General features: G+C 42.5%; 1 protein-coding gene across 1 annotated transcript in view; it reads left to right on the forward strand.

Moving 5' to 3' along the window:
• The window catches only part of LOC120298800 (arf-GAP with GTPase, ANK repeat and PH domain-containing protein 1-like), a 366467-nt gene that overhangs the window by 305649 nt on the left and 47605 nt on the right, over positions 1-13213 (forward strand). The window contains exon 4 of the mRNA XM_039322842.1: positions 3158-3326. Within this exon, the coding sequence (XP_039178776.1) occupies positions 3158-3326 (169 nt within the window). The remainder of the gene's footprint in view (positions 1-3157; positions 3327-13213) is intronic.

A 13213-nucleotide genomic window follows, 5' to 3' on the forward strand; every position in this document is an offset into this window, starting at 1 on the left:
TCATTGTATTGCTTACCAGCCACATTGATACCAGGTTGGATTTACTATCTTGTAGTAATACTACTTTAGGAATTAATTAATATATTGAAGACTGAATGGCATAGAGATACCCTCATTCTTATCATCTTGAAAATATCTCCACATAAAATAGAAAAGTGTGCTTTTGTGTGAGCAAGCTGAGCACAGTGGATCTCTGACATGGCACTCAATTGTTAGCAGGTTTATCTCATTGCACCTCATTTGCATCTGGGACATCAATTAGCATGTTTGTTGAGACTAATTGAATGAAACTCAATCATAGCTCTTAATTGCTTGACTATGAAAAGAAATCACATTAATGCAGCTAATTAAGTATATGACAATAGATGCAACATAATTAAGAGAAGAAGGCAAAAAACAAGCAGTGGCAAAGGTGTAAGAGCCATGGGGTACAGTGGCTTCAGAAGCTTAACAGTGGCACATTTGGGAATTGTGTCGGTATTGTTTTTCTGGTGCTTCATTATTGCTACTGAATTATGAACATAGAAAACTTAAGAACCAAATGTAAATAGGTTTGCAATTACTACTTTTTCAAGTTGTTGAGGAGCCAAAGATAGCACTTCTGGGGTGGTCCACTGTAGAGTAGACTCTGGGGACTTGTTAAGTGCTGTTTAAAAGTACTTGGCTTTGATTTACCCTTGTGTCTTGTTAAAGCAATCCCTTTTCTCCTATCAGCATTTTTACAGCTAATATCCAGGGATATTCTCTTTGTAATATTTGCATATCAAAAATCAGGCTTTCTGTTTCTCTGTAGCACTGCATATTCCAGATGACAGGGTCATCTTCAACTGTTTCTTATGTGCTCATATTCTCTGAAGCAGTTAAGCTTTTTCATGCTATAAATTTTTATTTCTGTAAATTATAATTTCTAAGATGAGAGAGTGTTGAGATTTTGCTCTAGGAAAATGCAGCTCTTTGATTTTTTTTTATGACACACCAGATTTTTTTTTGATGAGTATGAATCTTTTTTTATATAGACTTAATTTTTAGAAAATATATTTTAAAATATCAGTTACCAATACAATTAAAACCCAATAAAACAATAATGATAGCAAATGTGTATAAAACTTAATCATGCAGACTTCTCTGGGGAGAGTATTTCATAAATGAATTTTCAATTGAGAAGGTCTCCTTCAGAATGGGTTTACTGAATTTGGGTTGCAAAAATACAGATAACCACAATATGACATCTGGTGCTCATTTAGATGGTTGCAAACTGGATATGATATTCCTATTCCAGAATCCAAGGCTATAACACTCTCAAAGGTGGCTATACAAGAATCTTTGAGCTACAACTCTTAGAACTTCCAGAATATTGGTCATCCAGAATCACAAATTTATCAGTATTTAATCTTGCTTAAAATTTAGGCAATGAAATGTAAATTGATTAATTTTCTTCAGCCTTATTTATCTCTTCAAGGAAACACACACATTACCTTCTCAATATATCTGTAGTATACTATGAGATTTGTATAAAATTAGAAAGGGTGAAATTTGTCAATCATTTGAAAACCGTTTTGCATATTTGCCAGAAGCTGCTGAAGTCGTCATCATTGTTGTCAGCCATTCAGTCATGAGCAACCCCCAACCCTCTATGGATCAGCACCCTCCATGCCCCTCTATCTCACATAATCTCCTTCAGATCTGCTATTGTCATCTCAGAATCATCTTTTATAGTATCCAGCCAGCAGATCCTTCTCCTTTTTCCACTGATGACTGTGCCAGTATGGTTAACTTTTTCAGTGAGTCAGATCTCATGACATAGCCAAAGTATGACAGCCACTATTTGGCAATCTTGGCTTCAAATGATATTTTTCGTAGGTTTAACTTAGGATTTCTTCGTTCATTTTTGCAATTCATGGGATATGTAATAGTCACCTTTAGCACCACAGTTCAAAGGTGTCCACCCTTTTCTTATCTGCCTTTTTCAGAGTCCATGTTTCGCAGCCATAAGTAGCAATTGGAAAAATTATTGCATTAACTAATCTGCATTTGATTGTGAGGCTGATGTCTTTACTCTTCCAGATGTTACTCATGCCAGACATTGCAGTTCTTCCAAGTGCTATACACCTTTTGATCTTGGGGCTGCAGTCACCACTTTGGTCGATTTTAGAGCCTAGAAAGATTACTGTTTCAATGGTCTCATTGTCAATCTGCTCTGTGACCTGTGTGTTCTCTGCAGTTTTCATTATCTTTGTTTTCTTTATGTTAAGGTACAGTCCAAATTTTTCACTTTCATCTTTGATTTTTAGGATTAACCACTTCAGATCCTCATTGCTTTCTGTGAATAATGTTGTGTCATCATATTGGAGGTTGTTGATATTCCTCCCACTGATTTTAATCCCAATGGTAGATTCCTCCAAATGTACATTTCTCATATCTATTTTGGTGTACATGTTGAATAGTATAGGTGACAGGATGCAATCTTGTTGAATGACTTTTTCAGTTCTGAACCATTTTGTGTCTCCATATTCAACAGTAGTGGGCCTTATTCAAGATGACAATGAGAGTGCTTACTGCAAAGAGGTTGAGGGTTTGGTGAACTGGTGTAAGAAAACAATCTAGTTTTAAATATTGGAAAAGATAGCTTTCAAACCAGACTATGATGCTGTATGACAGATGTTTTGATCGTCCTTCTGTAGAAAGTAGTAAGGACAGGGGAAGGAAAATGTACTTTTTTCATGTGACACTGTTGAGCAACCAAGCCAGTCTACTTGTTAACTGCACATCCAGGAATTTGATGCGGGTAACCATTCCTTTGACATTAGCCATTCTGTAATTGGAGTAGGTTTAATCCTCTGCACCACAGATGAATGCTGTCTTCTGCTTTGCCTATTTGCACCTGCAACACCAAAATTGATATTGCTTGATATAGGATCTAACAGCTTCCCAGTGGGAGTATTATACTATTAATATTTAACACTGCCTCCACCCTGCAATTTTATATTCTGATCTACTTTAGAAAACTTCCTAATGGTTAAGAAAATATGTTTTAAGAAACATAAATTCTTAGTAAACTCAGGAAAATCAAATTAATCACATGATTTCTTTTAATCCCATATTTTTGCATTATTTTCATCTCCTCTGGGGGAAATATATTTGTGTTCTTTTGGTGCAGGACTATATGCAAAATGTTCATGGAAAAGAAATTGATCTCCTGAGGACCACAGTTAAAGTGCCAGGGAAGAGGCCACCTCGTGCCACATCAGTGTGTGCACCTATCTCTAATCAAAGAACAAACGGCTTGTCCAAAGAGATGAGCGCTTTACATATGCCACCAAATTCAGGTAAGAGAAATATAGTTTGAAAACATGTTTTCAATATTTGTTTATGTTGCCTTTTAATTTAAAAATACTGTAATTATATTTAATATATTTAAGGTAAACATTTATGTAGTGGTAAGTTCCATTTAATTCATTACTATTTATTTTTAAATACACAAACATAAGGTTTGGTTTTAATCCACTCCTGGAAGGTTTGACTGGGAAAGCAATCTTAAAAAAAAACAAAAACAAATAAATAATGGTAGGACGGAACTTGAATAAAATGCAGTGTGAAAGAAGTGACTGAAGGAGCCCTATCATGTGAATGACAGCTTCAGTTATAAATGATATACCCCAGACATAGTTATTGCTTTATTAGTGGGAACTGGAACTTAAGTACAAGAATTTATGTTCATTGTGCAAATATGCTAACACTTTCTGTTCTGTTTTGCACGTTGGTAGGCATTGAACGAGGCAGAGTAACAAACAGGTACTTCTTTATTTGCAGTTACAGAACTCCCTACAAAATGGCTCCACCCCTTTTATACATTCACCCTGGGACATTGTCAGCCAATGAATGTAACGTATTTTCCTGTTCCAATGCATGCTCAGTAACTCGGAGACAGCCTGTCTGGCTCGTGGTCTGCCCGGGTCTCAGTGCAGCTTCCTGCACCTGCTCCATCAATCAAAGCCCAGGACATAACATCCCTCCCCTCCTGGTTCTGAAGGAGATACTTACTATTTTACAATACTACATGCGTTCTCTCCAATGTTCATTTAAACAATCAATAATACACAACATTATAGGTCTTTCCACTTATCAAAATAATAATATTAAATGGACCCCGTTACAAGGAACATATACAACATTCCCTATACATCACATCATAGCACAAAATAAGTCAGTTCCCAAAAGACATACACAAGCTTTTCAATTGCAATAAAATACAAAAGCATTTTATGGTTGCAAAGACAGAAACCTCACGTAGTCCTTTAAGAACTTCGGTGGGCCTTTTGCCCACTCCAATCATCTTGGAGCTGCTGCAAGTGCCCGATCTGCAAGCTCGCCTGCCAGGCTCGCAGACCAGGACTTTGAGACCCATTCGATATGGGTGAAACCAGATCGTGAAAGCTGGCCTGTTCCGGTAGACCCAAGCCTTTGTCCCTTTGACTTTGGCTGGCCCATTCTGGAGGGCCCAAACCAGAGTTCCTTGATGGGGTGGAAATCTCTGGATCGGCATACACAGCTGGCTGGGAGCACTGTCCCGTTGGCGCAAGGCCTGAGGTAGATGCGGCATGAAAAGCCGATTGAGTGCAATGGCCCCTTGACGCATTGCCCGCAGAAGGAGTAGTGTGACAAGCTGGTTGAGCGCAATGTCTCATGGACGCAGTGCCAGAGTTAGCCACCTCGTTGGCAAAACCCCCATTTGGTGAATGCAATGTCCCACTTTCTCTGAGAGACTGAGATTCATGATCGCAATCATGGTCCTCCTCCCCCTCCCGAGAGTAGAGTCAGGAGTGGAAGGGTGGCTAGGTAACCTCCAGCGCAGCTGGTCAATGTGCCTGCCCAGCACACAATCATCTTCCACTGCCACTTCGTAAGAAAGTGGCCCGGTAACTTTGCAGACCATCACAACCACCCAAAGGTGCCCAGGTCCATAGTTCCATGCCCAAACTGGATCACCCACTTGCAATTGCCTCAGTGCCCTCGGCTGTGGCATCTGTGATGCAACCCGATCTGGGTGTAATCTATCTAACTTGGTGATAAGACGGCAACCCCATCGAAGCTCCGCTGGGCTCTTGCCCGTAGATGTGCATGGTGTAGTGCGGTGGCAGAGGAGGAAATCTGCCAACCTGTGATGCCAGTTTCCATGGGTGAGCCGTTTCAAGGTTTCTTTAGTAGTGCGAACATGCATTCCACTTGGCCATTTGAGGCCGGATGAAAGGGTGCAGAAGTAGCATGCCTAATCATAATTCGTCCTCAGAAAGGCTCCAAGGAGGTAAATTGAGGTCCATTGTCAGAGATGAGGACATCTGGAAGCCTGTGAGAGGCAAAAATCCCCCTCAAAACCTGGATGATCCTGGCAGTCGTCATAGTGGACACTGGAACAAACTCCAGCCATTTGGAGTGACTGTCCACCACAATGAGGAAGAGCTGCCCCTGAAAGGGGCCGGCGTAGTCGATATGAACCCTTGACCAAGGAGCATGTGTGGTCTCCCATCTATGAACGGGAACCTGTGGCATTTCGGGTCTGGACTGCTGGCAAATGTGGCACCCTTGGACCTGGGTCTCGATCTCTTTATCGAGCCCAGGCTACCAGAGATAGCTGCACACAAGCACCTTCATCCAGACTATTCCCGGATGTCCCTCATGCAAAGAAGTCAAGACCCTAGTCCTCAGTGAGGTTGGGATCACTACCCTACTGCCCCACAGGACACAACCCTTAAAGGTGGATAACTCATGCTTCCTTTTCCAGAAACTCTGTAAATTAGTGCCAGGACACGTGTCACGCCCTCCTGACAGCACCCAGTTCAACACGTGTGTTAACGTGTTGTCAGTGGCTGTTTCTGCAACCACATCCCCTGCATTGAGGGGAGACTCTGGCAAATCCTGGATAGCCAGGATGTGATTGGCCAGAGCAGGATCCGACTCTAATAGCTGTAGAGGCAACCTACTAAGGCCGTCCACATGGCCCATTTCCTTACCCGGTTTGTGAACCAGGCAGTAGTCATAAGCAGAAAGAAATATTGACCATCTCAACATTCTAGGAGAGATGATTTGGGGCATCTGTTTGTTCGTCGTGAACAACCCCAGGAGCGGCTTGTGGTCCGTGAAGACCGTGAAATGGCAGCCATACAAAAAGTCATGAATTATATAACTAAAAATCACAAACAGCAGCAGTACATTCAGGGCAAGTGTGTCTGAGATCCCCTTTATCTAAGAATGTCTGGCTTAGTTCAGTGCAACACTTGCTTTGCAGCTGTCTTTCGCAGTACCCTTTTCAAACTTGGAAACTGTCCTATCTGTAAACAAATCACTAGCCTAGAAGGACAGATAATTTACCTAGGGTCTGTAATCCGTGCTCTTTGGGCAGAAATTAGGTGTCCAGTTCAGCCCCTCTACTCTAGTAAGCCTCCGTGGTATCAGCCCCCTTTACCACAAAGATCCTGCAGGAGAAGGGCAGTGTGGACAACCGTGGGTTCTGGCAGGGTGAGAGCTGTGAACCATAAACACCAAGCTTTCGCTATGTCCCTGCACAACAGTTATAGTGCCCTTGCTGACCTTAATAGGGACATTACGGAGACAGGTAAAGGTATTTGTGAAGATAACTCAAATAAGCAGGGGATTGTGGTCCGAGATGAAGAACTAGATTTCGACAGGGAGAAGTGTGAATCAGGTATTGCACATCAGTCATGCAAGAACAGAAAGGCACCCAAAAAGAGAAGCTGCCTTCTGGTGGGTGATTCAGTTATAAGGGATGTAAATTTAGGAAAGCACACAGAGGCTTCGAAAGAGGTCAGGTGTCTTCTAGGTGCTACTGCCAGTAGGGACAAGAAGCGTATTTCTAAAATAATCAAGAATGGCAGCAAGGACTGTGATGTGGAGGCTATTGTACATCTTGGCACTAACGATCTGTCCCAAAAAGATGTACTCTCTGTGCAGAATGATTTCCAGAGCTTGGGGAAGGAACGTAGCAGAATAGGCTGTAGGCTTACTTTCTCAGAGGTTTTACCAGTGTATAAGGAGCACAACGGAAAAGGCCAGCGCATAGCACAATTCAATATGTGGCTGAAGGAGTGGTGTAAAGGGGAAGGCTTTGGATATATTAGTCACGATGTCAGTAGCTGGTCCAATGAAAAGATGTACAAAAGAGATGGTTTGCATCCATCAAAAAAAGGGACTGAGTTACTCGGCTATAAATTCACAGATTTTCTGGAGGGAAATTTAAACTAAACAGCGGGGATAGGGAGTTAATTGATATGGAACAACCCTGTCCCCGGCAATTTAAAAATTATAGGGCTATCAGTGCATGTAGCATAGATATGTGTGTGGACAAGAATACCAACCTTGCTATCAAGCAAAATGAAGCCTCTAATAGCGAGTGCCACACAAAGTGCACTAACCAAATAGGTGGTAAGACAATAGGGGAATTCAGGCACCACACAGGTTATGTAGAAAGGAAACACAGGGCCACTCACAAAGGACTCAAATGTTTATACACCAACGCACAGAGTATGAACAGCAAACAGGGTGAACTAGAAATTCAGGTTAATGAGGGCAGATACGATATTGTTGCCATTACGGAAACACAGTGGGATGAAACCCACACATGGAACACACAGCTAGAGGGATTTAAATTATTTAAAAGAAACAGACCAAATAAAAGAGGAGGTGGAGTTGCTCTCTAGATAAGAAATAACTACATCTCCACAGAAATAGAGCACAACAATGATAAAAACTGTCTTGAATGCATTTGGGTCAATATAAAAGGGGGGGAAAATGACATTGCCATAGGTGTATACTACAGACCACCCAACCAAACAGAGGAAATAAATGAACTTTTTGCGTCAGCTAACTAAGATGAAGTGAAGAAAGCCAAGGCTCAAAATGAACTAAGGCTTGCGACCAAAGTCAAAAATAACAAAAAAGCTTCTTTCAACATGTAAAAAACAAGAAAAAAGTGAAGGAAATGATTGGTCCATTAGTGGGTGGAAGTGGCAAGAAGGTGACAAGCAACAGGGAGAAAGCAGAACTATTTAACTCATTTTTTGCATCTGTCTTTACACAAAGGGAAAAAACAGACCAACCTATCAAAAATAGTGCCATAAAAAACAAAATAGAAACACAAGTTAAGATAGGCAAGAAAATGGTAAGTGAGCACCTGTCCAGCCTAGATGAGTTCAAATCGCCAGGACCAGATGGATTACACCCCAAGGTTCTCAAGGAACTGGCAGATGTGATATCGGAACCACTGAACTATATTTTTCAAAGATCCTGGAACACAGGGGAACTACCAGAGGACTGGAAAAGAGCTGATGTAGTTCCCATCCTCAAAAAAGGAAAAAAAATGGATCCAGGAAATTACAGACCTATCAGCCTGACCTCAATACCTGGGAAGATCCTGGAAAAGATAATCAAACAACGAATCAACGAACACCTAGAGGCAAACAAAGTCATTACTAAAAGCCAACATGGGTTTGTCAAAAATAGATCATGCCAGACAAATCTTATTGCATTCTTTGACCAAGTGACAAAATTAGTGGATCAGAGGAATGCTGTGGACATAATTTACTTGGACTTCAGTAAGGCATTTGATAAAGTAGATCACAACCTACTACTTGACAAGATAGAAAAATGTGGGGTAGACAGAACCACCACCAGATGGATCCGTAGCTGGCTGACCGGCCGTACTCAGCGAGTGGTCCTCAATGGAACTGCATCTATATGGAGGGAAGTGTGTAGTGGGGTGCCCCAGGGCTCTGTTCTGGGCCCAGTGCTCTTCAACATCTTCATCAACGATTTGGATGAAGGGATAGATGGGGAACTCATCAAATTTGCAGACGACACCAAGCTGGCAGGAATAGCCAACACTCCAGAAGACAGGCTTAAGATACAGAAGGATCTGGACAGACTTGAACACTGGGCACTAACTAACAAAATGAAATTCAATGGTGAAAAAAGCAAGGTTCTACATTTAGGCAAGAAAAACCAAATGCACAAGTACAGCATAGGTGGCACCATGCTCAATAGTAGTAACTGTGAGAGGGACCTCGGAGTCCTAGTAGACAATCACCTAAATATGAGCCAGCAGTGTGCTGCAGCTGCCAAAAAGGCCAACACAGTGCTAGGCTGCATTAACAGAGGGATAGAATCAAGATCACGTGAAGTATTAATACCACTCTTCAATGCCTTGGTAAGGCCACACTTGGAATACTGCATCCAGTTTTGGTCAGCACGATGTAAAAAAGATGTTGAGACTCTAGAAAGAGTACAGAGAAGAGCAACAAAGATGATTAGGGGACTGGAGGCTAAAACATATAAGGAACGGTTGCTAGAATTGGGTATGTCTAGTTTAACGAAGAGAAGGACAAGGGGGGACATGATAGCAGTATTCCAATATCTCAGGGGCTGCCACAAAGAAGAGGGAGTCAAGCTATTCTCCAAAGCGCCTGAAGGCAGGACAAGAAGCAACGGGTGGAAACTAATCAAGGAGAGAAACAACCTAGAACTAAGGAGAAACTTCCTGACAGTGAGAACAATTAATCAGTGGAACAGCCTCCCTCCAGAAGCAGTAAATGCTCCAACACTGGATGTTTTTAAGAAGAGACTGGGCAGCCATTTGTCCGAAATGGTGTAGGGTTTCCTGCCTGAGCAGGGGGATGGACTAGATGACCTCCAAGGTCCCTTCCAACTTTACTACTATTATTATTACTTCTTGATGCCAGCCACAATGGCCAAGGCCTCTCTGTCTATTTGTGCGTAATTGCGCTCAGCAGTAGACAGCATCCTGGAGTAATATGCTACAGGGACTTGTGTCCCATCAGCCCTGAGATGGCTTAAGACAGCCCCAATCCCACAAGGGGATGCATCGCAAGCTATGCTAACTGGCAACTGCTCATTGAAATGAGCCAAAACAGCATTAGAAGACAACATTGCCTTGACCTCAGCAAAACTCCTTTCGTGGACTTTTGTCCACTTCCATGGAGCCTGTTTATCCAAGAGCCGGTGTAACGGCTCTGCTACTATGGCCTTGTGGGGAAGAAATGAATGGTAATAATTTAGAAGTCTAAGGAAGGCTTGAAGCTCGCTCTTTGATTTGGGATTTGGGACCTGCTGAATTGCTTTGAGCTTAGATTCAGCAGGATGGATGCCTTCGGCATCTATGCAAAACCCCAGGAATTCTGTGGAAGTTACTTCAATTTTCCATTTCTCCTGTTTGAGCTTCAGCCCTGCTTCACGGAAATGCCACCAAATGGCCCAGAGCCTGTTAGACAGGTTTTCGACCGATTCCCCAACAATGAGGACATCAGCGAAATATGGGCATACACCCGGAATGTTATGGAGTATTTACTCCATCATGCTTTGAAAGATGCCAGGGGCTACGTTTACCCCGAACTGTAGCCTTCGAACCTTGAAGGCTCCCCAGTGAGTCACAATAGTTTGGGCCTCTGCCGTGGCGTTGTCCACCGGCAGCTGCTGATAGGCCTGAGCAAAATCTAATTTGGCGAAAATTCAGCCTCCTTGTAGAGACGCCAAAGTGGAGTGCTGCTATAATGCTTTGTATAGCGTGCATTTATAGTCAGCACAAATGCAGACTTCTCCATTGGCCTTAAGTGGCATGACAATGGGTGTTTCCCATGGACTACTATTCACAGGTTCCAAAATGCCTTGCTGCAGCAATTTATCCAGCTCAGCATTGATCTTTTGTTTAAGAGCAAAAGGCACCTGACGAAGCTTAATCCTGATCGGTGCAATGGAGGGGTCTAGCCTTAAGACAATTGGAGGCCTCTTGTATGCCCCCAGCTCAGGGCTGAACATATCCGCAAACTCCTTGCACACCTCCGCAAGATTTGCCGATTGAAGACTGTGTAACCCAATCACCTGAATTCCAAGTGCCTCAAACCAATCGAGTCCAATCAAATTCGTGCAGTCACCATCAACCACGACAATGTCCAAAGGGCCCTTGAAATCCCCAAACTACACCCCGAGGGTAGCTTCCCCCTTAATATGCACTCGGGTATTCTGGAAGTCAGTCAAAATAAGGTTGGCCGCTTCTGCAGCAAATCTGTTTGAGGGTTTTCTGGGAATGATTGACAGAGCTGAACCCGTGTCCAACTCCATGTCAGATGGGACCCCCTGCAGTTTGACTTCAAGATGGAGCTTTTTTTTCAACGGGCGGTGGGCACCCGTTCTAAATACACTCCTTCTAGTCGCGCAAAAACCCACCCTGTTCTGACTGGGAGTCTCGGTACCTTTCCACCTGCTGCTTCCTTGGCTGTTATCTCCCTCAGTGCATCTTGGAAGGAGACAGTTTCTTTAGCAAAAATCTTTTACTGAAGTTCTCGGCTCCTCAGACTGCAAACTAGCCAATCTCGTAGCCAGTCTTCCAAGTCCTTAAATTCGCAAGGCCTTGCAGCTTGATGGAGAGCAGCAATGAAATCCATGGCAGACTCTCCTGGATGCTGGTCCTGCTGTTCAAAAGCATGTCGCCAAGCAGTGACCGACAGCTTTGGCTCAAAATGTTCTTTGAGCATTTTTTAAGCTCCGCGTAAGCAATGGACTCCAAGGGTGCTGGAGCAATCAAGTGTTCAGCGATGTCAAAAGTCTCTTGATCACAAACACACAGCAACATCGCGGCCTTCAGTCTGTCCTCCCGAACTTGGTTGACTCTGAAATAATTTTCCACCCTGGCAACGTAGGAACTCCAGCGTTCAGAAAGATGACCGATCTTCACCATGGTCAATTTTGGCAACCTCTTTCAACGCCTCGTGCTGCGCAGGCTTCCGAAGGGGTTCCAGGGCAGTCCTAGCCTTACTCTCCTCCAGCGTCTTTGTACTGGCAGGCAAAGTGGAAGGAAGTTGGAACGCCGCACTTCTAAGCACTTGCAGGCTTTCCATGGTGAGTCAGCCTTTGAATCTTTGGCAGCACGAACCCAACTTCGTCGCCAATGTTCTGTTTTGCATGTTGGTAGGCATTGAACAGGCAGAGTAACAAACAGGTACTTCTTTATTTGCAGCTAAATGGAACTCCCTACAAAATGGCTCCGCCCCTTTTATACATTCACCCTGGGGCATTGTCAGCCAATGAATGCAATGTATTTTCCTGCTCCAACACATGCTCAGTAACTCGGAGACAGCCTGTCTGGCTTGGGCAGACCATGTGGTCTGCCCAGGTCTCAGTGCAGCTTCCTGCACCTGCTCCGTCAATCAAAGCCCAGGACATAACACTTTCCTTACCATTATCATCTTATAATATAATATGAGCATCAGAATGATTACTGGGTAAATTGGCAATTTATGACTGTTCTGCCATGGAACATGGAAGTCATGTAAACTTTGATGTTTCGTTAACCTTTCTCTTTACTTCTGCCACATAGCCCCTGAAGGTCCAATTTTTGTTCTGACATTTTGTTTTTGAATTGAGATTTATCTATCATTTGTAGAATACTTTTCTCAGATGCTAGAATAACTTGAGAAACATAAACCAGTCATTATTAGACAAACCAGTACGGTAATATATAAATAGATTTGATAAAATGCAACAAATAAAATGAGAATGAATTTTTTAAAAAATATATTGAAAAGTACACTAAAGAAACTGTAAGGAGGGAGAAAAGAAAAGCAATCATCTGTAGCATTAACATAGGTAATGCCTAGGAGATTATTGGTTTTCAGTAGTTGATTAAACCATATAATAATAGATGCATCCCAGATGTCAGAAGAGTGTATGATAAATTAGGTAAAGTCATACAGAAGATATTCTGCAGTGTGAGTAACTTCAAGATTGCAAGTCTGTAAGAATCACCTTGAACTTGGAATTTCTAAGAAGGAAGCTCAGGTAGCATCCTCTATTTATTTCCATCAGAGACTGCAGAGCAGAAGAAAAATACTACACATGAATAACTGGCTATGGAAATAGTATCGGGATGATGGATTTGGTTTCTGGGGACCTTGTTTTAGGCTCTCTGGAGGAAAGTACTCTCACAAGTACTAAGAAACAAATGTTTGGTTGAAGTATGCCATGTTTGATCACAAGAGTTTTAAATTACATCGTCTTGTATTGAAGTGAGAACTCAGAACTTTAGGCAGGGATATTGGAGGATATTACAGAGTTGTTGTAGTAGGGTCAACGAACTTTTCAATGAAAAAAGCAGGAAGAACAGTATAACTTGTAAAGTATACTATTTGTC

Source organism: Crotalus tigris, unplaced genomic scaffold, assembly GCF_016545835.1.
Source record: "Crotalus tigris isolate CLP2741 ecotype Arizona unplaced genomic scaffold, ASM1654583v1 scf7180000024145.622778, whole genome shotgun sequence".
Classification (NCBI taxonomy): Eukaryota; Metazoa; Chordata; class Lepidosauria; order Squamata; family Viperidae; genus Crotalus; species Crotalus tigris.